General features: G+C 42.2%; 1 protein-coding gene across 1 annotated transcript in view; it reads right to left on the bottom strand.

Moving 5' to 3' along the window:
• Positions 1 to 26625, bottom strand: part of CSPP1 (centrosome and spindle pole associated protein 1) — a 411029-nt gene that overhangs the window by 130188 nt on the left and 254216 nt on the right. Inside the window, exon 18 of the mRNA XM_053715098.1 lies at positions 17286 to 17433. Within this exon, the coding sequence (XP_053571073.1) occupies positions 17286 to 17433 (148 nt within the window). The remainder of the gene's footprint in view (positions 1 to 17285; positions 17434 to 26625) is intronic.

Below are 26625 nucleotides of genomic sequence, written 5' to 3'. Positions count from 1 at the left end.
TGCTATTGTAATTTTTTTCATTTGGAGCATAGTGGGTCTATCCAATTTATATGCTTTTTCATATCCACTCATAATGATGTCCCTAGGGTAACCTTTTTCCTCAAATCTCTGGATAAGAATCTTAGATTGTTCACAAAATCTCTCTAATGAACTACAATTTCTTCTAATTCTGCAAAATTGGCTATATGGTATACTATTTTTCCATTGATGGTAATGGTTGCTATTGTAGTGAAGGAAATTATTGCTATCCACAGTTTTGAAAAATGTGGATGTGGCTATGTTGTGTTCAGTGTCCCATGCCAGGATTAGATCAAGAAATTCTATGGATTCTCGTTGTATATTAGAGGTGAACTGTATACCCATAGAGTTTTTGTTCAGATAAGAACAAAATAATCTGGCCTCATCCACTGTCCCCCTAAAAATAAAAATCAAATCGTCTATATAGCGGCCATAGAACACCAGGTTTGCCTCCCAGTTCGAGTTATATATATAATTCTCCTCGAAATGTCCCATAAAGAGATTAGCAAAACTGGGGGCAAACCTGGTGCCCATGGCCGTCCCCTTTACCTGCAAATAAAAATCATCCAAGAATTGAAAATAATTGTGTTTGAGTATAAACTCAATAAGTGTCAAAATGTATTCTTTTTGGGTACTAGGCATGTACATATCCGAATCCAAATAATGTTTAGTGGCAAGTATTCCCAATTCATGGGAGATATTTGAGTAGAGGGCGCTAACATCTGCTGTTATCCACAAGGCATCCTTCTCATGTTTAAAATCCTTGATCTTAAATAATAGATCAGTGGTATCCCGAATGAATGAGGGTAAATTTTGAACGTACTTTTGCAAAAAGTTATCAATATATTGAGATAACTTATCAGTCAGACTATTGATGCCCGCAATGATGGGGCGGCCGGGTGGTTTGAAACAATTCTTGTGGATCTTTGGAAGATGGTAGTAGTAAGGGGTTGACGAATGTGTGGGAGTCAAAAATTTCCGTTCCTTGATGTTTAGTATCCCCTTACCACTACCATCCTCCAAAACATCCAAAACATCCAACAATTTCCCCAAAAATACAGCTGTGGGATCTGCATCCATATATAGAACTGTTAGGAGACTACAATAGAAATATCCTCGTTGTTAGTATGTTAGATAGATGGGTGGTACTGTTATACTGTTATGTGTGTCATATGGAAGTTATCAAAATGCAGCTCTGTGATTGGTCGGATTTCGGTCCCATCCAAAAAGAAGGTCTCCGATATGAGACCAGGGGTATGACCATTATAAGTTATTATCAGTATTTGTATTATGTTCACATCACATTACACAGTTCAAGTAAGGACAAATTTGTTTGCAAAAAAATAGATATTTTTTGTAAATTCTTGAAACTGTTGTAAACAAATAGAGGTCCCGATATGTTCCTTTAAGAATTCACCTATGTTGTTCAACTTACCTGTACACACCCATCAGGAAAGGGGTGTGTTTGTGGAAATGTTTGGTAGTGGCGGCAATAAAAAGCCGGTTTTAAAACTAATTTGATATGCCTGATGAAACGGCCAGGAGGGCCGAGAAACGCGTAGCAATTTTAAACTTGTTTATATATGCCTGTCAACTCTGTGCAATAAAAGTTTTAAGTTTATTTTAACCAACTTGAGCCTGGAGATTGATTGTGAGCATACCACTACCAGACAGTTCATTTATCGGAGAGCCGCAGCAACTGAAGATTAGCCGGAGAGAGCAAGCTGGCCAGCTCTGATTGCCAGCACGTTTCCACAAGCACACTGGTGTGCTGTGTTAAAGTGTGAGTACCCTGTGTACAAATCCTCTGAAGTGTGTGCTTCCCTTATCTCTATCGATACACACATTTGTGCGCCTCTCTTTTTGTCTTCGTTTTTTAGAAAATACGTGTTCCACTTGGGATCGGTTTGGAGAGTGCAGCCGAAAAGGGGAAAAAAAGAAAGGAAAAAAGTGTTCAAGTGATCCTATCCTGGGGTTGAATCGGATCCACAGGACTTCATATATATCAGTTGACACTGGGACATTTCCATCACGGACTTCCAATCGAACATCATTTAATGAGGTTCCACTTTCCATTTCTTTTAATATTGCAAGATTGTTTTATATGATCCAGCATTGATATATTAGAAACATTTTGTTATAATACAAGTTGTGTATATAAAATGTATACTATACTTTAATTTACAAATAGTTTCGCACGAGCGCCCTCTGGTGACCCAGTGGTCATTACTATCTTTTTACAGCTATTACTATTCTAGCTTCTTACAGAGGTGCAGCCAGACTAGTATCCACGAAAATTATATGTTTATTACATTGTGACTCATACAATTTTACTGAGCTATTTTATCATTGCACATATTTGAGCGGCAATTTTTCCAGTATAAACTATTGGGACCTCTCTATATTTTATTTTTTATACATTTGTTGCAGTTTAGGTCTCAATATATCGGTTTTAATTAGGTAGTAGGGGGTACACAATATAAGGTTGGGACAACATCTCTTCTTCCCAAAATGTTATCAGCACTGGAGAGAACTAACAGGAGGAATTCTTTTAATCCTCCGTCCAGTACTGAAGGGGACAGTCCAGGCCCCCTAGTGATCAAAAGTATAGACACCATGTTTAATAAATTAGGTGATCTTTTAAAAAATGAGCATAGACACTGGTGGGACCTGGACTGTTTAAAGAAGTATAAAGAAAAAAAGCAGATCCCAAGAGGACTTAGATTATTCAAACACTGCTCCTTTAAAAATGATCAAGAATTGACCAAAAAATGGTATGAAATACTAGATGATTGTTCCTTTAATCTAATAGATTTATTGATCTCACATAGACAAAATCTAGTGGAAAATTTGGAAAAAGAGATAGAAGCTATCCAAAAAGAATTGGAACCCATGAGAGACCATTCAGAATATAATAGACTAAATACTGAAACCTTAAAAATGGTGGATGAATACCAAAATGATATCATTAGAATTAAGAATGGCAAATTCAAAAGAGATGAGGAGGACTATGCAGAGGGTACGGTATACACATATAATAAAAAAACTGCAGGTCCAAAAGAGAACAATGAGGGATGGACAAGGGTACCATTTAAGAATAGGAACAATACAAAAACTCAATACCAATCGACACCTCATCATAGAAATACATCAGAACCATTACAAACATCCCAGTGGGAGGAACATAATACTAACAATAGGAAATTTCAAAACAGACAACCCTACCAGCATAATTACCAACACAATAGGAATAGAAATAAGAATAATTCTTATAGTCATTATGACTATCAGAATCCCAATCATATTCCATTATACAATCGATTTGAACCCCTCCAGTACAATTCTGGGGGGAACAGATATCAGGGTAATGACCATCAAAACTTTAATTCACCTAACCCTGGGGGGAATAGACATCAGGGTAATGACTATCAAAATTTCAATTTACCTAACCTCCAAAATGATCAAGGCCAAACTAGTCATCAAAGGGTTGAGATACCATCCACCTCCAAGAATAATTTTTTAGGGGTTCCGAATTTGGCCCCCTTATGGAGGAGGAATATAGGTCCACCCAAGATTCCATCACAACAACATCAGAATACACAACAACCGCAGCACCCTCATGTACAACAACAACAAAAGAAAAGACCTTACCCCAACGGGGAAGACGAGGGAGAGGCAACACCACACAAAAAAAGCAACTACAAAAACTAGCCAAAGGTATATTTAATTTATCCACACACGAACTAACGATGAGGTTAGAATTTTGGGTAGGGGTTTGTCCTACTGCCCCCCGAACCCCCATAAACTGTTCGATTTATTCGTTGATTTGAATAAATATACCAGGAAATTATCTCTACAGAGATACTTCTCTATAAAAAATCTCAAAAAAAGAAACGTGGAGGGATTGCCCATTATTACTAATTCCATGAACAGCCAGACCCAGACCATTTATGCTGAACCAGATCTTATAGCGGAGGACCTTTTTGAAGGATATATACATACCACATTATCATTACCATCCAATTTTAATCCCCCTAAGGAGGATGTCACATATATAGACCTTTTCCAACAGTTGGTAATGGAAGATTTTAACAAATTACCCAGTAAATCAAATAAACACACAAGACTTTGGCCTAATGAGGAAAGAGCCCTCAAATCCCTGGCCAATGATTCTAATTTGGTAATTAGACAGGCGGACAAGGGTGGGGGGATTGTCCTTCAGGACTACAAAGATTATGTGAATGAGGCTTATAATATCCTTTTAAATGTTGAATACTACAGGAAATTGGATGCAGATCCCACAGCTGTATTTTTGGGGAAATTGTTGGATGTTTTGGAGGATGGTAGTGGTAAGGGGATACTAAACATCAAGGAACGGAAATTTTTGACTCCCACACATCCGTCAACCCCTTACTACTACCATCTTCCAAAGATCCACAAGAATTGTTTCAAACCACCCGGCCGCCCCATCATTGCGGGCATCAATAGTCTGACTGATAAGTTATCTCAATATATTGATAACTTTTTGCAAAAGTACGTTCAAAATTTACCCTCATTCATTCGGGATACCACTGATCTATTATTTAAGATCAAGGATTTTAAACATGAGAAGGATGCCTTGTGGATAACAGCAGATGTTAGCGCCCTCTACTCAAATATCTCCCATGAATTGGGAATACTTGCCACTAAACATTATTTGGATTCGGATATGTACATGCCTAGTACCCAAAAAGAATACATTTTGACACTTATTGAGTTTATACTCAAACACAATTATTTTCAATTCTTGGATGATTTTTATTTGCAGGTAAAGGGGACAGCCATGGGCACCAGGTTTGCCCCCAGTTTTGCTAATCTCTTTATGGGACATTTCGAGGAGAATTATATATATATAACTCGAACTGGGAGGCAAACCTGGTGTTCTATGGCCGCTATATAGACGATTTGATTTTTATTTTTAGGGGGACAGTGGATGAGGCCAGATTATTTTGTTCTTATCTGAACAAAAACTCTATGGGTATACAGTTCACCTCTAATATACAACGAGAATCCATAGAATTTCTTGATCTAATCCTGGCATGGGACACTGAACACAACATAGCCACATCCACATTTTTCAAAACTGTGGATAGCAATAATTTCCTTCACTACAATAGCAACCATTACCATCAATGGAAAAATAGTATACCATATAGCCAATTTTGCAGAATTAGAAGAAATTGTAGTTCATTAGAGAGATTTTGTGAACAATCTAAGATTCTTATCCAGAGATTTGAGGAAAAAGGTTACCCTAGGGACATCATTATGAGTGGATATGAAAAAGCATATAAATTGGATAGACCCACTATGCTCCAAATGAAAAAAATTACAATAGCAGATAATGAGGCTCTAGAGAAACCTCAGCAACCCTGTTTTGTGACCCAATATAACTCCAATGCTAAACATATAAAAAAGTATTACAAAAACACTGGCCAATATTATTAAAAGACCCTATTTTGAAGAAAGATCTACATAGTGCACCAAACGTAATATACAAACGAGCACCTACGTTCAAACAATCCCTAGCTCCCAGTAAGGTGGTTATTTCGAAAAAAAGTAGAGGAAAATCAACACCAAATTATCAAACAGGTCAAAGGGGGGTTTTTAAATGTGGCAAAACTAGATGCCACATGTGCAAACACATTACACATAAGACCAAAACAATTAAATCACATACTACAGGGGAAATTTTTCCTATCAATAATCATCTAACATGCAGCTCCTCATATGTAGTCTATGTCTTATCATGTAGATGTGGACAACAGTATTTGGGGCGCACTATCCGAAATATCCGAAAAAGATGGAGTGAACATAGCCGAAACATAAAGAAAAAATCCATGAAACATAGTGTATCAAGACACTATGTCCATGAGCACAATGGAGAAACTTGTCCCTATACCATAACACCTCTAGAAAGTATCCCCAGTTCTTGTAGATACAACAGGTTCACCAAATTACGTCAAAGGGAAACGTACTGGATCTATAGGTTTGGTACACTTTTTCCTAATGGCCTTAATGAGGTAATAGACTCGGCCGCATTTTAGGTGACTCACCTCTAAAAAAAACCCTTGTCCGGTTAGGGAAACACAAAAGGGACATTAAGGGCTTCACACTTAGGAGACTTTGATAATGCTATCCACCTTGGCACCTGACCTAGTCTTACACAATTCATCTCCACTAGCATATATATCACATAAACTATGTAATAATCGATGTCGAATTTGTTAACATATACGAGCACATAGTCACATATCAAGCCCTCACAAACCATATATCAGTTTTCCATTATATGATGTAATTTATAACATAGTATACAACACAATTAGATTAACACGTGACGTATATGCCAATAATGTTAAAATTTCTAAAAAATTAATAATCACAAGTATGAATATGATGAATGGTTATAGACTATCCACTCAAATCACATATGTCCTAAATAATATTCACATCATTCACATTAAGTATTTATTAGCACACCATCACATCATATAACCATCAAAATAATACACATCACCATGACCTCACTAATCTATTACTAGATCGTCAGATCAGAGTATAATCACATAACCGTAGTTAGTCACAATATCAGATGTATTAGTTAAGATTTAGGGAGTCACAGAACCAAGTGTTTTACCCACATGTAGAATCGTTAGGAGAACAAAGTGGAAATATCCACGTTGTAAGTATGAAAAATAGATTGGCAGTACAGTTTATAATACTGAATCACAAATATGTACTTTATATGGAAGTCATCAGAATATAGTCCTGGGATTGGTCCGATACTGTATCTACTGAAGGGCGATCCAAAAAGAAGGGTCCCCGATATTAGACCAGTGGTGTTATTATAATTCACAATCAAGTGTTTATCCATATATAGAACTGTTAGGAGACTACAATAGAAATATCCTCGTTGTTAGTATGTTAGATAGATGGGTGGTACTGTTATACTGTTATGTGTGTCATATGGAAGTTATCAAAATGCAGCTCTGTGATTGGTCGGATTTCGGTCCCATCCAAAAAGAAGGTCTCCGATATGAGACCAGGGGTATGACCATTATAAGTTATTATCAGTATTTGTATTATGTTCACATCACATTACACAGTTCAAGTAAGGACAAATTTGTTTGCAAAAAAATAGATATTTTTTGTAAATTCTTGAAACTGTTGTAAACAAATAGAGGTCCCGATATGTTCCTTTAAGAATTCACCTATGTTGTTCAACTTACCTGTACACACCCATCAGGAAAGGGGTGTGTTTGTGGAAATGTTTGGTAGTGGCGGCAATAAAAAGCCGGTTTTAAAACTAATTTGATATGCCTGATGAAACGGCCAGGAGGGCCGAGAAACGCGTAGCAATTTTAAACTTGTTTATATATGCCTGTCAACTCTGTGCAATAAAAGTTTTAAGTTTATTTTAACCAACTTGAGCCTGGAGATTGATTGTGAGCATACCACTACCAGACAGTTCATTTATCGGAGAGCCGCAGCAACTGAAGATTAGCCGGAGAGAGCAAGCTGGCCAGCTCTGATTGCCAGCACGTTTCCACAAGCACACTGGTGTGCTGTGTTAAAGTGTGAGTACCCTGTGTACAAATCCTCTGAAGTGTGTGCTTCCCTTATCTCTATCGATACACACATTTGTGCGCCTCTCTTTTTGTCTTCGTTTTTTTAGAAAATACGTGTTCCACTTGGGATCGGTTTGGAGAGTGCAGCCGAAAAGGGGAAAAAAAGAAAGGAAAAAAGTGTTCAAGTGATCCTATCCTGGGGTTGAATCGGATCCACAGGACTTCATATATATCAGTTGACACTGGGACATTTCCATCACGGACTTCCAATCGAACATCATTTAATGAGGTTCCACTTTCCATTTCTTTTAATATTGCAAGATTGTTTTATATGATCCAGCATTGATATATTAGAAACATTTTGTTATAATACAAGTTGTGTATATAAAATGTATACTATACTTTAATTTACAAATAGTTTCGCACGAGCGCCCTCTGGTGACCCAGTGGTCATTACTAAATTCTCCCTTATAGGGGAAAAAACAGAAAACAGGCATCTTTAACATAGGACTAACATGTCCAAAACAACTTCCGAAGAAGTAACAAAGAGTATCAATCCCAGAAGGTCCACGAAGTAAACAAAAACAAATAAAAGACATCCCATCTGATATAAATAAAATATAAGGCAACCCGGAACTTAACACCCAAAAAGACACAGGCCTACCCGCAGGACCAGCCAAACGGAGCCCTATCTTTCAAAAACTAGGTAAGATCTCAAACAAATGAACATCAGGAGATTACTTCATCCCCACATGTCTAATGAGGTGCACCATTCGAATTAGCAGACTGAAAATCCCAGTATCTGGTAACGATAGGGTCATTCAATAACTGAAAAACATGTCTGAGCAATACCCGAAGGCGCGCAATCCTGTAACGAAAGGCACAACATTCAGGGACAGTAACACCCGCAGGGAACTGTAGAGGCCCACCCCAAGGCGGAAGGCCCGGGGCAATAGGGCACGAGCACATTCTCAAAGAAACGTCTGGACTTTGCAGACGAACAATCGCCAACATTATGTTGAAGCGAAAACGTGCTGCAACCTCCGGGGGGAACATGCCACCCTGCATGGAGAAATCAGAAACTGGGTCACCCGCATATGTAGAAATATGAATTGGTAGGGAACTCGCCTCTCGAAGGACAGGACCCCCAGAGGCAGATGGCTCAGCAGTCCCTTGATTCCCTGAGCCTGAGGAACCAGGCGCTCTGAAATGGCATACGAAACAAAAGGCCAATCCAGATTTGTCACCGGACACAGAATCTGAAATCAAAATAGTCTCGGTATCAGAATCCTCCGTAACTGAATCTGAAACGAGCACTGTCTCAGCATCAGAATCCTCCATAACTGGATAGAGGAAATATCAATATGGACTAAAGTATGAAATAAAAACGGCACCTGACACCCACCACCTCCTATGACCAGACCCTGCGGACTAGAATATCTCCTTCGCCACACAGTCAGGAATGCGGAAATGGGGAACAGAACGTAACCACGCCCGAACACAAGGTGAACCGAATAGTCCAAAAAAGCGCACCCAACCAAAAGGCTGCGTTACTTCCAAAGGCCTCAAAGTTCCAACCACGAGCCCATAAACATCACACATAAGCAGGTTGAATCACATAACAAACATGATTATAAACCCCCCTGTTCAATAACCCCCCTAAGGAGATATTAACCCTCGATTCCAAGATACTAACAGAGACTCACTGAGACCCTTATGTCATATATTTAGACCCCTAAAGGTGTGTAACCTCTCAGGAAAACATTCACATTACAGTACATTGACGATAAAGTAATATGAAACGATCTTACCGGAATCTACGCCGTGGAACAGAAACACGGCCTTTCAAGTGTGACAAATAGTGGCATCACCTCCGCCATGAACTCAAGAGAAGGAAGCAGGCAGCGGAGCAAAGTTAGACAACGCTGATTGCTTGAGGAGCTGTTAACATGAGTTGGGATGGTTTTGCGGAAAGACTCTCCCTGCATCTCCGGACTCTAACTTTCATCCAAGCCCTCACTGAGAGACTGACAGGGCTACTTAAAACTCCTGTTCCATGCCGAAGAGTACTACCCTCCATAAGAGACAAAAAACAAAAAATTAAAAAACTCTGACACGTCTCTGCCAACCTCCTGGGACTAAAGGCAAAGAATGACTGGGGGATGAGGGGAGTGGGGGGAGTATTTGAGCCTTTGGCTGGGTTGTCTTTGATTCCTCCTGGTGGCTAGGTTCTTATTTCCCAAAAGTAATGAATGCAGCTGTGGACTCTTTCCATTTAAGAAGAAAAAGACATTTGCATAACTAGAAACAAATGCAAGGTAAAGTACACTGAAAACAGAGTTATTTGATTTGTATGTGCTTAAAGGGACAGTAAATGCAAAACATGTTACATAATTCTGCACATAGTGCAGAATTATGGAACATTATCTTAGCGACAGGTTTAAAAATCTAAAGATTTTAGCTATTTTACCCCTCAAAAAAAGTTGATCTTACCTGGTCTCTTTGCCATGATATTCTGACCGTGTCTTCTTTTTCAAAAACGCTTTGCGGACACGCTGTCTAATCACAGCGTGCACGATCACACTATTAAACTCAATGTAGTGTGCCCCACTACCAGACCAGAGTGGGAGTGCGCTACATTCAGTTGAATAGTGCAATCAGGCGCGCCCGCGAAGCACTTTTGAAAAAGAAGACAAGATCAGAAGATCCTGGAGAGGCTACCAGGTAAGTTCAACTTTGAGGGGTAAAATCTCTAAAAACATAAATTATGTTTACCAGATAATTTCCTTTCCTTCTGTATGAGGAGAGTCCACGGCTTCATTCCTTACTTGTGGGAATACAGAACCTGGCCACCAGGAGGAGGCTAAGACACCCCAGCCAAAAGGCTTAAATACCTCCCCCACTTTCCTCATATCCCAGTCATTCTGCCAAGGGAACAAGGAACAGTAGGAGAAATATCAGGGTATAAAACAAAACAAAATGTAGGTCCTCCCATCGGAGAATACGGGCGGGGGCTGTGGACTCTCCTCATACAGAAGGAAAGGAAATTATCTGGTAAGCATAATTTATGTTTTCTTTCTTACTATGAGGAGAGTCCATGGCTTCATTCATTACTTGTGGGAAACATATACCCAAGCTCCAGAGGACATTGAATGAACAGGAGGGCAAAAAAGGATGCAGATCCTATTCTGAAGGCACCACAGCCTGCAAAACCTTTCTCCCAAAAGCTGCTTTAGCCGAAGAAAAAACGTCAAACTTGTAAAATTTAGAAAAGGTATGTAAGGAGGACCAGGTAGCCGCCCTAGAAATCTGATCCATAGAGGCCTCATTCTTGAAGGCCCAAAAGGAAGCCACTGCTGAATGAGCCTTATGTCCCGCTGTCTCATAAGCTAAGCGAATAATGCTCCTCAACCAAAAACATAAGGAAGTGGACGAGGCCTTCTGCCCCCTACGCTTCCCAGAATAGACAACAAACAAAGAAGAAGTCTATCTAAACTCCTTTGCAGCCTGAAGATAGAACTTCAAGGTCCGAACCACATCCAAATTATGAAGTAACCGTTCCTTCGAAGAAGAAGGATTAGGACACAATGAAGGAACCACAATCTCCGGATTGATGTTGCGATCGGAAACGACCTTAGGAAGAAAACCAAACCCAGTACGAAGAACAGCCTTATCAGCATGTATGTATGTATTGTATGTATTGGGTACTTGTAAAGCGCAGCTAATCACCCGTAAGGGTCTCAAGGCTCTGCTCATTTTATCGACCTCGGATGAATGAAAGGCTGAGTGTACCTCGCCGGGATCGAACCTGCAACCCTTGGGCTGCTACAGAGCTCAGCCACTGTGCCTTAGCATGGAATACTAGGTAAGTAGGCTCACATTGCAAGGCAGCCATTTCAGAGACTCTGCGCGCCAAACCAATAGCCAGTAGAAAAAGAACCTTCCAAGAAAGTAATTTAATGTCAACTACATGCAGAGGCTCAAACGGAGCCTTCTGCAAAACTTAAAGAACAAGATTTAAACTCCAAGGAGGAGCGTTAGATCTAAACACAGACCAAATTCTAGCCAGAGCCTGAACAAAAAAATTGAACATCTGGAAACTTAGCGAACCTCTTGTGCAGTAAATCAGATAGGGCCGAAATCTGTCCCTTAAGGGAGCTAGCAGAAAGGCCCTTCTCCAGACCATCCTGGAGAAAGGAAAGAATCCTGGTAACCCTGAACTTATGCCAGGGGAATCCACGCTCTTCACACCAGAATAAGTAGGTCCTCCACACCATATGATAGATGCGATGAGTAACCGGCTTACAAGCTTGAATGAAAGTATCAATAACTCTCTCAGAGAAACTTCTCTTGGCTAGGACTCAATCTCCACATAGTCAGCCTCAGAGAATCTAGATTTTGATGAACAAAAGGACCTTGTTCCAGCAGATCCCTGCGACAATGTAACTTCCATGGAGGAGATAACGACATCCCCACTAGATCCATGAACCACATCCTTCGAGGCCACAATGGAGCAATCAGTATCACTGATGCCCACTCCTGCTTGATGCGAGCCACTACTCGAGGAAGTAGAGGGAATGGCGGAAAAAGGTAGCTCAGACTGAAACTCCAAGGCACCACTAATGCATCTATTAGCTCCGCCTGAGGATCCCTGGATCTCGACCGATACCTGGGTAGCTTGGTATCGAGATGGGACGCCATGAGATCTATCTCCAGAGTCCCCCACCTGTTGCATATCTCCGCAAACACCTCAGGATGGAGAGAACATTCCCCCAGATGAAAGGATTGTATGCTGAGAAAATCCGCTTCTCACTTGTCCACACCCGGAATGTGGATCGCTGACAGCAAACAGTTGTGGGCCTCCGCCCACTCCAGAATCAGAGATACCTCCCTCATTCCTAGGGAGCTCCTCGTTCCTACCTGGTGGTTGATGTACGCCACTGAGGTGTTATTGTCTGATTAGAATCTGATAAGCTTGGACGAACCCAGATGTGGCCAAGCCTTCAGAGCATTGAAGATTGCTTGAAGTTCCAGAATGTTGATCAGAAGAGAGCTCTCCTCCCGAGACCAAAGGCCCTGAGCCTTCTTGGCTCCCCAAACTGCTCCCCATCCAGAGAGATTTGCATCTGTAGTCACAACCCATCAGGATGGTGTTAAAAAGGATGTCCCTCGGGACAGGTGATCTGGACAGAGCCACCAAGAGTGCTATTCTCTCGACCGGTTGTCCAGAGAGATCTGTTGAGACAGATCTGAATGATTGCCGTTCCACTGTCTCAGCATGCACAGTTGTAATGGTCTGAGACGGAACCTGGCAAAGGGAATTATGTCCATGCTGGATACCATGAGACCAATCACCTCCATACACTGCGCCACAGAGAGCCTTGAGGAGGTCTGGAGGACAAGACATGCCAAAGCCAGCCTGCAGCGTCTCTGGTCTGAAAGAAATATCTTCATGACTAGTGAGCCTATTATAGCGCCCAGGAATTCTACCCTGGTGCTTGTAATAAGAGAACTCTTTTCTAAGTTTATCTTCCATCCATGGGATCGAAGAAGAGAGAGAAGAGATTCTGAATGTTCTTCTGCTAGATGAAAGGATGGTGCTTGTACCAGAATATCGTCCAAGTAAGGTTCTACTGCAATGCCCTGAGTTCTGGCCACGGCTAAGAGAGCCCCCGAACCTTTGTGAAAATTCTTGGGGCAGTAGCTAGGCCAAACAGAAGAGCAATAAACTGGAAGTGCTGATCCAGGAAGGCAAACCTTAGGAACTGAAAGTGGTCCCTGTGGATTGGTACATGAAGGTAAGCATCCTTCAGATCTATAGTGGTCATGAACTGTCCTTTCTATACTAAGGGAAGGATAGACCTTATCTCCATCTTGAACGAGGGGACGTTCATAAACTTGTTTAAGCAGTTTAGGTCCAGAATCGTGCGGTAAGTTCCCTCCTTCTTTGGGACCACGAAAAGGTTTGAGTAGTATCCCAAGCCTCTTTCCTCTATGGGAACCAGGACAATGACTCCTAAGGAGGACAGATCCCGAACGGACCCTAAAAAGGCCTCCCGCTTCTCTGGTTTTGATAACAGATTTGAGAGAAGGGATTTATCATTGGGTGGAAGAGACTTGAACCCAATTCTGTAACCCTGAGCAATGACCTCCAGGATCCAAGGATCCTGCACATCCCTGAACCAAGCTTCTGAGAAGAGCGAAAGTCTGCCCCCTACTGATCCATAGAGGGACCAGAGGCGATTCCCTTCCTGCTGATTTAGTCTCAGTGGGCTTCTTGCTCTGCTTGGACTTATTCCAGGACTGAGTCGGCTTTCAAGTCTTGGTCTTAGCAGAAGATTGCTGGCACTGAGATTTATCAGAACGAAAGGAACGAAAATGATTAGATTGTCCCTTAGATCTGTTTTTTTTATCTTGCGGTAGGACGTCACCCTTGCCCCCTGAAACCGTTGAAATAATTGAGTCCAGGCCTGGACCAAACAATATCTTACCCTTGAATGGAAGGGAAATGAGTCCGGATTTGGAAGTCAAGTCTGCAGACCAGGACTTCAGCCACAGAGCCCGGTGGGTCTGAACAGAAAACCCAGCAGTTTCAGCATTTAAACGAATAATTTGCATATTTGCATCACAAATAAAAGAATTAGCGACCCTTAGAGCCTTAATTCTATCAAGAATTATATGGAGGGGACCTTCCACCTCGATCAATTCCAAAAAGGAGTCACACCAGTAGGTAGCCGCTCCCACAACCACGGCAACTGCCGCCTCTGGTTGAAATAAATATCCTGAATGCTGAAACATCTTTCTTAACAGAGTTTCCATCTTTTTATCCATGGGCTCTTTGAACGACGAACTATCCTCCAGTGGGATAGTAGTGCATTTTGCAAGCGTGGAGACAGTGCCATCCAACTTAGGGATGGAACCCCACAACTCCAATTGAGAATCCGGGACCGGAAACAGTTTCTTAAAGGCAGACAAAGGGGTGAAGGAAGAACCAATCCTCTCCCATTCGTTCTTAATGATGTTTGCCATCTTTACAGGAACAGGGAAAGTCTGAGGAACAACCCTGTCTTCGTAAACTCTATCCAGTTTAGGAATTAAAGGTTCTTCAGGCAGTTTGGCCTCTGGAACCTCTAAGGTAGCCAGAACTTCCTTTAACAGAAAGCGCAAGTGCTCCATCCTAAATCTAAAATCTGGTTCCTCCGCAATCAGAGGCTTAGAAGCAGACGATTTAGACCCAGAAAGTTCACACACTTCATCATTAGATTACCGTCTGTCAGCTATAGCCAATAAACTAGATGATGACCCCTGGGAAGGATAGCAATATTTGACCTTTCGCTTGCGCTTAGCAAGGCGAGGTAAAGCACTAATGGCTGCAGACACCTCCGTTTGTAACTGCACAGTGAAGTCTGGAGGTAAAAGGCCTCCTCCAGATGGAGGATCAGGCGTGCTATGGAAAAAACTGTATGTGTATTAGGAGATGAAAGCAGGGTGTGCACCTCACAGGATGGGGACCCCTCAGAGGTGGAAGGCTCAGTGGTATCAAACATGTTAACCTTTTTTGACATAATCACTTTTTATAGGCATGTGGAACATAATTGAGAGGGCAGGTATACCTCAACCTCCTCACAATATAAACAGGCATTAGTCTTAGGTATACAGAGTCCTCCATAGCTATGTCCTAATATAACAATAACAAACGTTATATAAAATATAAAAACAGCACCTTTATACCCCCAATGGCTGGGGCAACTCACCATCTCCTATGACTACAGAGTAAACCACTTCTCTCCGATAACCAGTACAGTCAGAGAGTAGGAAGTGAAACTATGACCACACCCGGGTCACATGGAGCGCAACCAATGACCTCCTCCGCTAAGGAAAAGTGTGCCAAACTTGTTAGGCTGTGCAGCTCTAAAGTGAAAGACACCTGTATGTTTCAACCTCAGCCTATGAACCTCAGAAAACATCTCACACATACCGCAGTATAAATCAAATAAAAATGTATGATATTAATCCCCACTGTTCAATAATCCCCCCAGGAGATATTAACCCTTGATTCCATACAGATAAAAGGAGCCACACTGTGACCCTGTCTTCTAGCGTTAATATATGTGTAAAAAAGGAAACAATCTTACCGGAATCTATGCTGTGGAACAGAAACACAGCTCCTCAAGTGTGACAGTCTTGTAGCAACGCTCCTGACATGGACTTGAGTGATAAAAGCAGGTAGTGAAACTCGTCAACACTGATTGCTTAGGAGTCTGTCTGGTTTCGCAGAAAGACTCTCCCTGCATCTCCAGACCCTAACTTTAGTCAATGCTCTCACTGAGAGGCTGACAAGACTACTTAAAACTCCAGTCCCATTTCAAAGGGTGGATACCCTTCATAAGGAACTACTCCGTATCTTCTGACACTTCTCTGTCAACCTCCTGTGACGAAAAGGCAAAGAATGACTGGGATATGAGGGAAGTGGGGGAGCCTTTGGCAGATGTGTCTTTGCCTCCTCCTGGTGGCCAGGTTCTGTATTCCCACAAGTAAGGAATGAAGCCATGGACTCTCCTCATATTAAGAAGGAAATCTTCAGATTTTTAAACCTGTCGCTAAGATAATGTTTTACATAATTCAGCACTATGTGCAGTATTAAGTAACAATATTTTCTGCATTTATTGTCCCTTTAAAAATGTTGCTGTCAATGTTGGGTGCTCCATCACGTGTTTCCTCTGTGAGATTCTGCATTCTAGAGCGCTTCATTATGTTCTATGGAGCTATGTTTGTGACTCGCCAGGAATTCCTGGTTCAGCCCCTTTTCTTTGATAATTCTACCAGGTCTGCCCATGTGAAGGTGAATTTTAGATCTTTAGACCCACAGAGAGAACAATAGAAGAAAGAGTCTTCTGGCTGTGCTTTAGAATAACATGTCTGCTGCACTAGTGAAATGTAACATCTTTGACAGAAAATTTGCAGGATTAAAGTGATGGTAAATCCTAGGGTTTCTGAACGCTAGGATTTACTAGTGTTACAAATAAAGGGGACTTTCAGTCATGAAGTATAAAAAAACTTCACTCTGAAAGTTCCTTTATTTGCATCGAGTTTATGCAGAGCTGAGCACCTCCGACCACCCAAGGCAAGATGCTATTTTTTTTAATGAGGGGATGTTTCCACCACTTAGTCAATAGCCATACGGGCCAATCAGCATTATGCCGGATGTCTAGCACACAATTGGCTAAGAGGTGAAAACGTCACCTCATTGAGGAAATAGCGTTTTGCAGTGGGCAGCCGGAAGTGCTCAGCTCAGCATAAACTTTTTATACTTTATGATTAAAAGTACCTTTATTTGTAGCACTGGTGAATCCTAGCATTTCAAAAACGCTAGTATTTACCATCACTTTAAGAGGTTGTTTTGGTTATGATATTTACTAATAAAACACAGAACTCATTTTATCAGTCCCACTTATAATTCTGTAGAGTAATGTATACAAATACACATTTTAGCATGCTGAAGTTTAACGTACAAGTAAATACTATATCTGCAACTGTTAGTTGATATCAAAACACACGTTAACCAAATAGCAAATGTATTATTTGGAGGGTGAAAGAATTTCCGAAATATAATTGAAATTTCCACAACTACAGTAACATAAATACTGACAGAGTGCGTACTTATAAGATTTCCCTTTGCGTCTTTGAGGGGTGCACCACCGCCACCTTTACCCCAGGGATTGTAGTTTCTTATTTCTTCGTCCAATTTAGCATCATATCTCTCTTGCTCTTGCTTTTCCTTCCTACGTTTTTCATTCCTTTCTAGAATCTGCAAAAGAACATTCACATTTATTTAGATGTGCATCTGCAAGATTGTATGTCTGCACTGATAACGAGAGGGATTGTCTGGTATATTGGGGATGGACTGTTTTGTTAGGCAGAACTAGACCGATATACTGCACAAGTAACAGTATGCAAAGTTTCAATCTGCATCCCCACTGTGCTGCTTTTGTATGCCAATACTGGCATTTATCCAATGAAACAGCACAGACATAACACTGGGCTATGCCACCAATTATATTTCAGTGACATAATGGCAAGAAGCAAGTCTGAGGTTTCAGCAATAAAATGTCTATACAAAAGGATGCAGTTTGTAAATTTGTATTGGAGGAGAAATAATGCAGGGCCTCTAAAATTAAATCTTTAAAGGGACGCTAAAGTCAAAATTAAACTTACATGACTAAGACTGAAGATGCAATATAATAAAAAATAAAACAATTATGCTTACCAGATAAATTCCTTTCTTTCCTGGCAGGGAGAGTCTACAACTTCATTCCTTACTGTTGGGAAATACAACAGCTGGCCATCAGGAGGAGGCAAAGACACCCCAGCCAAAGGCTTAAATATCCCTCCCATTTCCCCTATTCCCCCCAGTCATTCAGCCAAGGGAACGAGGAAAAGTAGGAGAAACATCAGGGTATAAAGGTGCCAGAAGAAAAACAAAAAGGGAGCTGCCCAAACAAAGAATAACTTACTTTTGGGGCCGTGGACTCTCCCTGCCAGGAAAGAAAGGAATTTATCTGGTAAGCATATATTTTGTTTTCTTTCCATAAGGCAGGGAGAGTCCACGACTTCACTCCTTACTGTTAGGAAAACTATACCCAAGCTCCAGAGGACACTGAAGAAATAACGGGAGGGAACAAAAAAAGAGTCGGACCCTAATCTGCAGGCACGACAGCCTGCAAAACCCTTTCTCCCAAAAGCTGCTTCAGCCAAAGCAAACACATCAAACTTGTAAAATGCCTTACAAATCTGATCCATTGAGGCCTCATTCTTAAAAGCCCAGGAAGAAGCTACTGCTCTAGTGGAATGAGCCATAATCCTTTCAGGAGGTTGTTGTCCCGCCGTCTCATAAATTAGGTGGATGACACTCCTTAAGCAGAAAGACAGGGAAGACGTAGTGGCCTTCTGACCCCTACGACTACCCGCATAGATAACAAACAAAGATGAAGATTGTCTGAAGGTAGAACTTCAAGGCACAAACCACATCTAGATTGCAAAGTAAAAGTTCCTTCGCCGAAGAAGGATTGGGACACAAAAAAGGAACAACAATCTCTTGATTAATGTTGCGATCTGTCACCACCTTAGGCAGGAAACCTAACTTAGTACGTAAAACCGCCTTATCTGCATGAAAAAAAAGGTAAGGGGGGTCACATTGCAAGACAGAAATCTCGGAGACCCTGCGAGCAGAGGCAATAGCCAATAGAAACAAAACCTTCCAAGATAACAGTTTAATGTCAACATTATGCATGGGCTCAAACAGAGCCTGCTGCAACACACAAATAACAAGATTGAGACTCCATGGCAGAGCCATCTTTCAGTAGGTCCCTGCTCCACGGAGGAGATAAGGACATCCCCACCAGATCCACGAACCAAGTCATTCGCGGCCAGGATGGAGCAATTAGAATCACTGATGCTTGCTGTTGTTTGATGCGGGCCATCACACAAGGGAGAAGAGGTAATGGAGGAAAGACATATATGAGTCTGAACCTCCATGGAACAGCTAGGGCATCTATTAGAACAGCTTGAGGATCCCTTGATCTTGACCCGTACTTGGGTAGTTTGGCATTGAGACGGGAGGCCATGAGATCTATCTCCGGCATCCCCCATCTGCTGCATATTTCTGCAAAGACCTCGGGGTGGAGAGACCATTTCCCCGGGTGAAAAGATTGCCTGCTGAGGAAGTCTGTTTCTCAGCTGTCCACACCCGGAATGTGGATCGCTGACAGCGTACAGTTGTGGGCCTCCGCCCATTCTAAGATTTGAGATACTTCTCTCATTGCTAACGAACTTCTCATTCCTCCCTGATGGTTGATTTAGGCCACTAAATTTATATTTTCTGATTGGCATCTGATAAACTGGGATGAACCCAGGAAGGTTCAAGCCTTCAGCGCATTGAAGATTGCCGGAGTTCCAAGATATTGATTGGAAGAGTTGACTCCTCAGTCCACAGCCCCTGTGCCTTCCTGGCACCCCAAACGGCTCCCCAGCCGGATAGACTGGCGTCTGTAGTCACAATCTCCCAGGACGGTCTCAAGAAGCAGGTGCCTTGGAACAGGTGATCTTGACAGAGCCACCAAGAGAGCGACTCTCTCGACAGGCTGTCCAGAACTGTTGTGACAGATCAGAATGGCCGCCGTTCCATTGTCTCAGCATGCATAGCTGTAAAGGTCTGAGATGGAATCTGACAAAGGGAATGATGTCCATTGTCCATACAAGACACCATGAGTCAAATCACCTAAATACACTAGGCCACCAAAGGTCTCAAGGAGGCCTGGAGGGCAAGACATGCTGTTGTTAGCTTGTCTCTGATCGGTTAGAAAGATCTTCATGGACACCGAGTCTTAAACTGTGCCCAGGAAATTCACTCTGGTATTTGGAGTAAGAGAACTCTTTTCCAAGTTTATCTTCCATCCATGTGATTGAAGAAGACTTGGAAGAAATTCTGAATGATTCCTTGCTAGACATAAAGATGGTGCCTCTACCAAGATATCGTCCAGGTAAGGAGCTACTGCTATACCTTGGGTTCTGGCAACCACTAGAAGAGCCCCCAGAACCTTCGTAAATATCCTTGGAGCAGTAGCTAAGCAAAACGGAAGTGCTATGAACTGGAAGTGTTGATCCAGAAAGGCGAACCTCAGGAACTGGAAATGTTCCCTGTGGATCGGAACGTGTAGGTATGCATCCTTCAGATCGATGGTAGTCATAAACTGTCCTTCCTGAACCAGGGGAAAGATTGATCTTATTGTCTCCATCTTTAAGGATGGGACACTTAGAAATGTGTTTAGGCACTTCAAGTACAGAATTGGACGAAAAGTTCTCTCCTTTTTGGGAACCACGAACACGAAGGGGTTTGAATAGAACCCCAGACCTCTTTCTGATGCAGGTACCGGGATAATTACTCCTAAGAAGACTAGATCCTGTACGCAATCTAAAAAGGCTGTCCTCTTCTCTTGTCTTGTAGACAGTCTGGAGAGTAGGACTCTGTACCAAGAAAATAGTTGGGGAATGTGTGGGGTGTAAGCACTATATAGTTTCAAATGGTCCCCTTGGGAGCCTGTATCAGATTCACTGTCCAATAGAAACTGTGGGATAGTCCCCTTCCCCCCCTCAGTTCAATACAACAGGGATACTGTAAACACACATGTAAAAGAAGAGAAAATGTCCAAAATGACTCACCATTTGTGGAGTGTGTGCTTGAATTGTTGAAGACTTCCCTTTTGCAACCTCTGTTCACTAACTTAGTGCAGCGTACAGGTATGCTCACCTCTTGCACAAGTGCCTGGATTGCTGGTTCCTGTCCTATTTGGATGGCTTTGCTTATTCAGTGCTCAGCAGCGTCCTCACTATCCCATTGGTTAAGGATCAGTCATCTGTAGTCTGTAGCCCATCCTCCGCAGCTATACCCATTACCGTGTGCTCATTGTTGGCCAATACTTATTCAAATATACAAAAATATGTTACAGGAGCACCAAGGATAAGGGTAAAAATCAAATACTTTATTAATGATTATATAGGGTACCGTTACCCGAGGTTAAAATACAGAGTCTTATCAGAAGAAAAAATAGGCTGACCGTTTCGGCTACTGCCTTACTCCTAGCCTGTAGAAATCTGCCCCTGGGTGGATGAGATTTGAATCCTATCCGGTATCCCTGAGACACGACCTTCAGAACCCAAGGATCCTGAACATCCTAAAACCAAGCGTCTGAGAAAAGCGACAATCTGCCCCCTACTCGATCCGATCCCGGATCAGGGGCCGCCCCTTCATGCCGATTTGTTATCGACGGGCTTCTTTGTCTGTTTGGACTTGTTCCAGGACTGAGCAGGCTTCCAAGTGCTCTTGGGTTGCCCGGGTCTGGATGAAGATTGAGATCGTTGGGATTTGTCTGAACGAAAATTAGAGGACTGGACAAACAAGAGTTAAAGAGGCCGCTCTTAAGTAAAGAGAATTATGTACCGCTATAACTTCCAATTTGATAAAAAATTATTTTACAAAATGTATTTAAGAAATACTTTAAATTAATAATAACACAGTGTTAAAATGGAAATGTATGCACACAGAAACTGCAGTACTTATATGAATTTCATCAGAAAAAAATTCCATCAGCAAAATTAAATTAATTAGTTATAGTAACAGTTTCGTACACTTCCTAGCATATGTTCTGTTTTAAAACATATTATATATTCCGTATTTATTAAAAAACCTTCCAAAAACAGAATTTATGTTTACCTGATAAATTACTTTCTCCAACGCTGTGTCCGGTCCACGGCGTCATCCTTACTTGTGGGATATTCTCTTCCCCAACAGGAAATGGCAAAGAGCCCAGCAAAGCTGGTCACATGATCCCTCCTAGGCTCCGCCTTCCCCAGTCATTCGACCGACGTAAAGGAGGAATATTTGCATAGGAGAAATCATATGATACCGTGGTGACTGTAGTTAGAGAAATTAAATCATCAGACCTGATTAAAAAACCAGGGCGGGCCGTGGACCGGACACACCGTTGGAGAAAGTAATTTATCAGGTAAACATAAATTCTGTTTTCTCCAACATAGGTGTGTCCGGTCCACGGCGTCATCCTTACTTGTGGGAACCAATACCAAAGCTTTAGGACACGGATGATGGGAGGGAGCAAATCAGGTCACCTAGATGGAAGGCACCACGGCTTGCAAAACCTTTCTCCCAAAAATAGCCTCAGAAGAAGCAAAAGCATCAAATTTGTAAAATTTGGTAAAAGTGTGCAGTGAAGACCAAGTCGCTGCCTTACATATCTGATCAACAGAAGCCTCGTTCTTGAAGGCCCATGTGGAAGCCACAGCCCTAGTGGAATGAGCTGTGATTCTTTCAGGAGGCTGCCGTCCGGCAGTCTCATAAGCCAATCTGATGATGCTTTTAAGCCAAAAAGAGAGAGAGGTAGAAGTTGCTTTTTGACCTCTCCTTTTACCAGAATAAACAACAAACAAGGAAGATGTTTGTCTGAAATCCTTTGTAGCCTCTAAATAGAACTTTAGAGCACGAACTACATCCAAATTGTGCAACAAACGTTCCTTCTTTGAAACTGGATTCGGACACAAAGAAGGCACAACTATCTCCTGGTTAATATTTTTGTTAGAAACAACTTTCGGAAGAAAACCAGGTTTAGTACGCAAAACCACCTTATCTGCATGGAACACCAGATAAGGAGGAGAACACTGCAGAGCAGATAACTCTGAAACTCTTCTAGCAGAAGAAATTGCAACCAAAAACAAAACTTTCCAAGATAATAACTTAATATCTACGGAATGTAAGGGTTCAAACGGAACCCCTTGAAGAACTGAAAGAACTAAATTGAGACTCCAAGGAGGAGTCAAAGGTTTGTAAACAGGCTTGATTCTAACCAGAGCCTGAACAAAAGCCTGAACATCTGGCACAGCCGCCAGCTTCTTGTGAAGTAAAACAGATAAAGCAGAAATCTGTCCCTTCAAAGAACTTGCAGATAATCCTTTCTCCAAACCCTCTTGTAGAAAGGATAGAATTTTTACCCTGTTCCATGGGAATCCTTTCGATTCGCACCAACAGATATATTTTTTCCATACTTTATGGTAAATTTTTCTAGTTACAGGCTTTCTAGCCTGAATAAGAGTATCAATGACAGAATCTGAGAACCCACGCTTTGATAAAATCAAGCGTTCAATCTCCAAGCAGTCAGTTGGAGTGATGCCAGATTCGGATGTTCGAACGGACCTTGAACAAGAAGGTCCCGTCTCAAAGGTAGCTTCCATGGTGGAGCCGATGACATATTCACCAGGTCTGCATACCAAGTTCTGCGTGGCCACGCAGGAGCTATCAAGATCACCGAAGCCCTCTCCTGATTGATCCTGGCTACCAGCCTGGGAATGAGAGGAAACGGTGGGAACACATAAGCTAGGTTGAAGGTCCAGGGCGCTACTAGTGCATCTACTAGAGTCGCCTTGGGATCCCTGGATCTGGACCCGTAGCAAGGAACCTTGAAGTTCTGACGAGACGCCATCAGATCCATGTCTGGAATGCCCCATAATTGAGTTATTTGGGCAAAGATTTCCGGATGGAGTTCCCACTCCCCCGGATGAAATGTCTGACGACTCAGAAAATCCGCTTCCCAATTTTCCACTCCTGGGATGTGGATTGCAGACAAGTGGCAGGAGTGAAGCTCCGCCCATTGAATTACTTTGGTCACTTCTTCCATCGCCAGGGAACTCCTTGTTCCCCCCTGATGGTTGATATATGCAACAGTCGTCATGTTGTCTGATTGAAACCTTATGAATTTGGCCTTTGCTAGTTGAGGCCAAGCCTTGAGAGCATTGAATATCGCTCTCAGTTCCAGAATGTTTATCGGGAGAAGAGATTCTTCCCGAGACCATAGACCCTGAGCTATCAGGTGTTTCCAGACCGCGCCCCAGCCCACCAGGCTGGCGTCGGTCGTTACAATGACCCACTCTGGTCTTCTGAAGCTCATCCCTTGGGACAGGTTGTCCAGGGTCAGCCACCAACGGAGTGAATCTCTGGTCCTCTGATCTACTTGGATCGTCGGGGACAAATCTGTATAATCCCCATTCCACTGTCTGAGCATGCACAGTTGTAATGGTCTTAGATGAATTCGCGCAAAAGGAACTATGTCCATTGCCGCAACCATCAAACCTATTACTTCCATGCACTGCGCTATGGAAGGAAGAAGAACAGAATGAAGTACTTGACAAGAGCTTAGAAGTTTTGATTTTCTGGCTTCTGTCAGAAAAATCTTCATTTCCAAGGAGTCTATTATTGTTCCCAAGAAGGGAACTCTTGTTGACGGGAATAGAGAACTTTTTTCTACGTTCACTTTCCACCCGTGAGATCTGAGAAAGGCTAGGACAATGTCCGTATGAGCCTTTGCTTGTGGCAGAGACGACGCTTGAATCAGTATGTCGTCCAAGTAGGGTACTACTGCAATGCCCCTTGGTCTTAGCACCGCTAGAAGGGACCCTAGTACCTTTGTGAAAATTCTTGGAGCAGTGGCTAGTCCGAATGGGAGTGCCACAAACTGGTAATGCTTGTCCAGAAAGGCGAATCTTAGGAACCGATGATGTTCCTTGTGGATAGGAATATGTAGATACGCATCCTTTAAATCCACCGTAGTCATGAATTGACCTTCCTGGATGGTAGGAAGAATTGTCCGAATGTTTTCCATCTTGAACGATGGGACCTTGAGAAATTTGTTTAGGATCTTGAGATCCAAAATTGGCCTGAATGTTCCCTCTTTTTTGGGAACTATGAACAGATTGGAGTAAAACCCCATCCCTTGTTCTCCTAATGGAACAGGATGAATCACTCCCATTTTTAACAGGTCTTCTACACAATGTAAGAATGCCTGTCTTTTTATTTGGTCTGAAGACAATTGAGACCTGTGGAACCTTCCCCTTGGAGGTAGTTCCTTGAATTCCAGGAGATAACCTTGAGAAACTATTTCTAGCGCCCAAGGATCCTGAACATCTCTTGCCCAAGCCTGAGCGAAGAGAGAGAGAGTCTGCCCCCCACCAGATTCGGTCCCGGATCGGGGGCCAGCGTCTCATGCTGTCTTAGTAGCGGTAGCTGGCTTCTTGGCCTGCTTACCCTTGTTCCAGCCTTGCATCGGTCTCCAGGCTGGCTTGGTTTGAGAAGAATTACCCTCTTGCTTAGAGGATGTAGAATTTGAGGCTGGTCCGTTTCTGCGAAAGGGACGAAAATTTGTTTTATTTTTAGCCTTAAAAGACCTATCCTGAGGAAGGGCGTGGCCCTTTCCCCCAGTGATGTCTGAAATAATCTCTTTCAAGTCAGGGCCAAACAGCGTTTTCCCCTTGAAAGGGATGTTAAGCAATCTGTTCTTGGAGGACACATCCGCTGACCAAGACTTCAGCCAAAGCGCTCTGCGCGCCACAATAGCAAAACCTGAATTTTTCGCCGCTAATCTAGCTAACTGCAAAGTGGCGTCTAAGGTAAAAGAGTTAGCCAACTTAAGTGCTTGAACTCTGTCCATAACCTCCTCATAAGAAGATGCTTGATTGAGCGACTTTTCTAGTTCCTCGAACCAGAAACACGCTGCTGTAGTGACAGGAACAATGCATGAAATTGGTTGTAGAAGGTAACCTTGCTGAACAAACATCTTTTTAAGCAAACCCTCTAATTTTTTATCCATAGGATCTTTGAAAGCACAGCTATCTTCTATAGGGATAGTGGTGCGTTTGTTTAGAGTAGAAACCGCCCCCTCGACCTTGGGGACTGTCTGCCATAAGTCCTTCCTGGGGTCGACCATGGGAAATAATTTCTTAAATATAGGGGGAGGGACAAAAGGTATGCCGGGCCTTTCCCATTCTTTATTTACAATGTCCGCCACCCGCTTGGGTATAGGAAAAGCTTCGGGGGGCACCGGGACCTCTAAGAACCTGTCCATCTTACATAATTTCTCTGGAATGACCAAATTGTCACAATCATCCAGAGTAGATAACACCTCCTTAAGCAGAGCGCGGAGATGTTCCAATTTAAATTTAAATGTAATAACGTCAGGTTCAGCTTGTTGAGAAATTTTTCCTGAATCTGAAATTTCTACCTCAGACAAAACCTCCCTAGCCCCTTCAGACTGGTGTAAGGGCATGTCAGAACCATTATCATCAGCGTCCTCATGCTCTTCAGTATCTAAAACAGAGCAGTCGCGCTTTCGCTGATAAGTGGGCATTTTGGCTAAAATGTTTTTAATAGAATTATCCATTACAGCCGTTAATTGTTGCATAGTAAGGAGGATTGGCGCACTAGATGCCTCCTGAGTGGGCAAGACTGGTGTAGACATAGAAGGGGATGATGCAGTACCATGCTTACTCCCCTCACTTAAGGAATCATTTTGGGCAACATTATTATCAGTGGCATCATTGTCCCTACTTTGTTTGTCACATTCATCACATATATTTAAATGGATAGGAACCTTGGCTTCCGAAC

Source organism: Bombina bombina, chromosome 5, assembly GCF_027579735.1.
Source record: "Bombina bombina isolate aBomBom1 chromosome 5, aBomBom1.pri, whole genome shotgun sequence".
Taxonomy (NCBI): Eukaryota; Metazoa; Chordata; class Amphibia; order Anura; family Bombinatoridae; genus Bombina; species Bombina bombina.
This window is presented reverse-complemented; position numbering and strand designations above follow the sequence as displayed.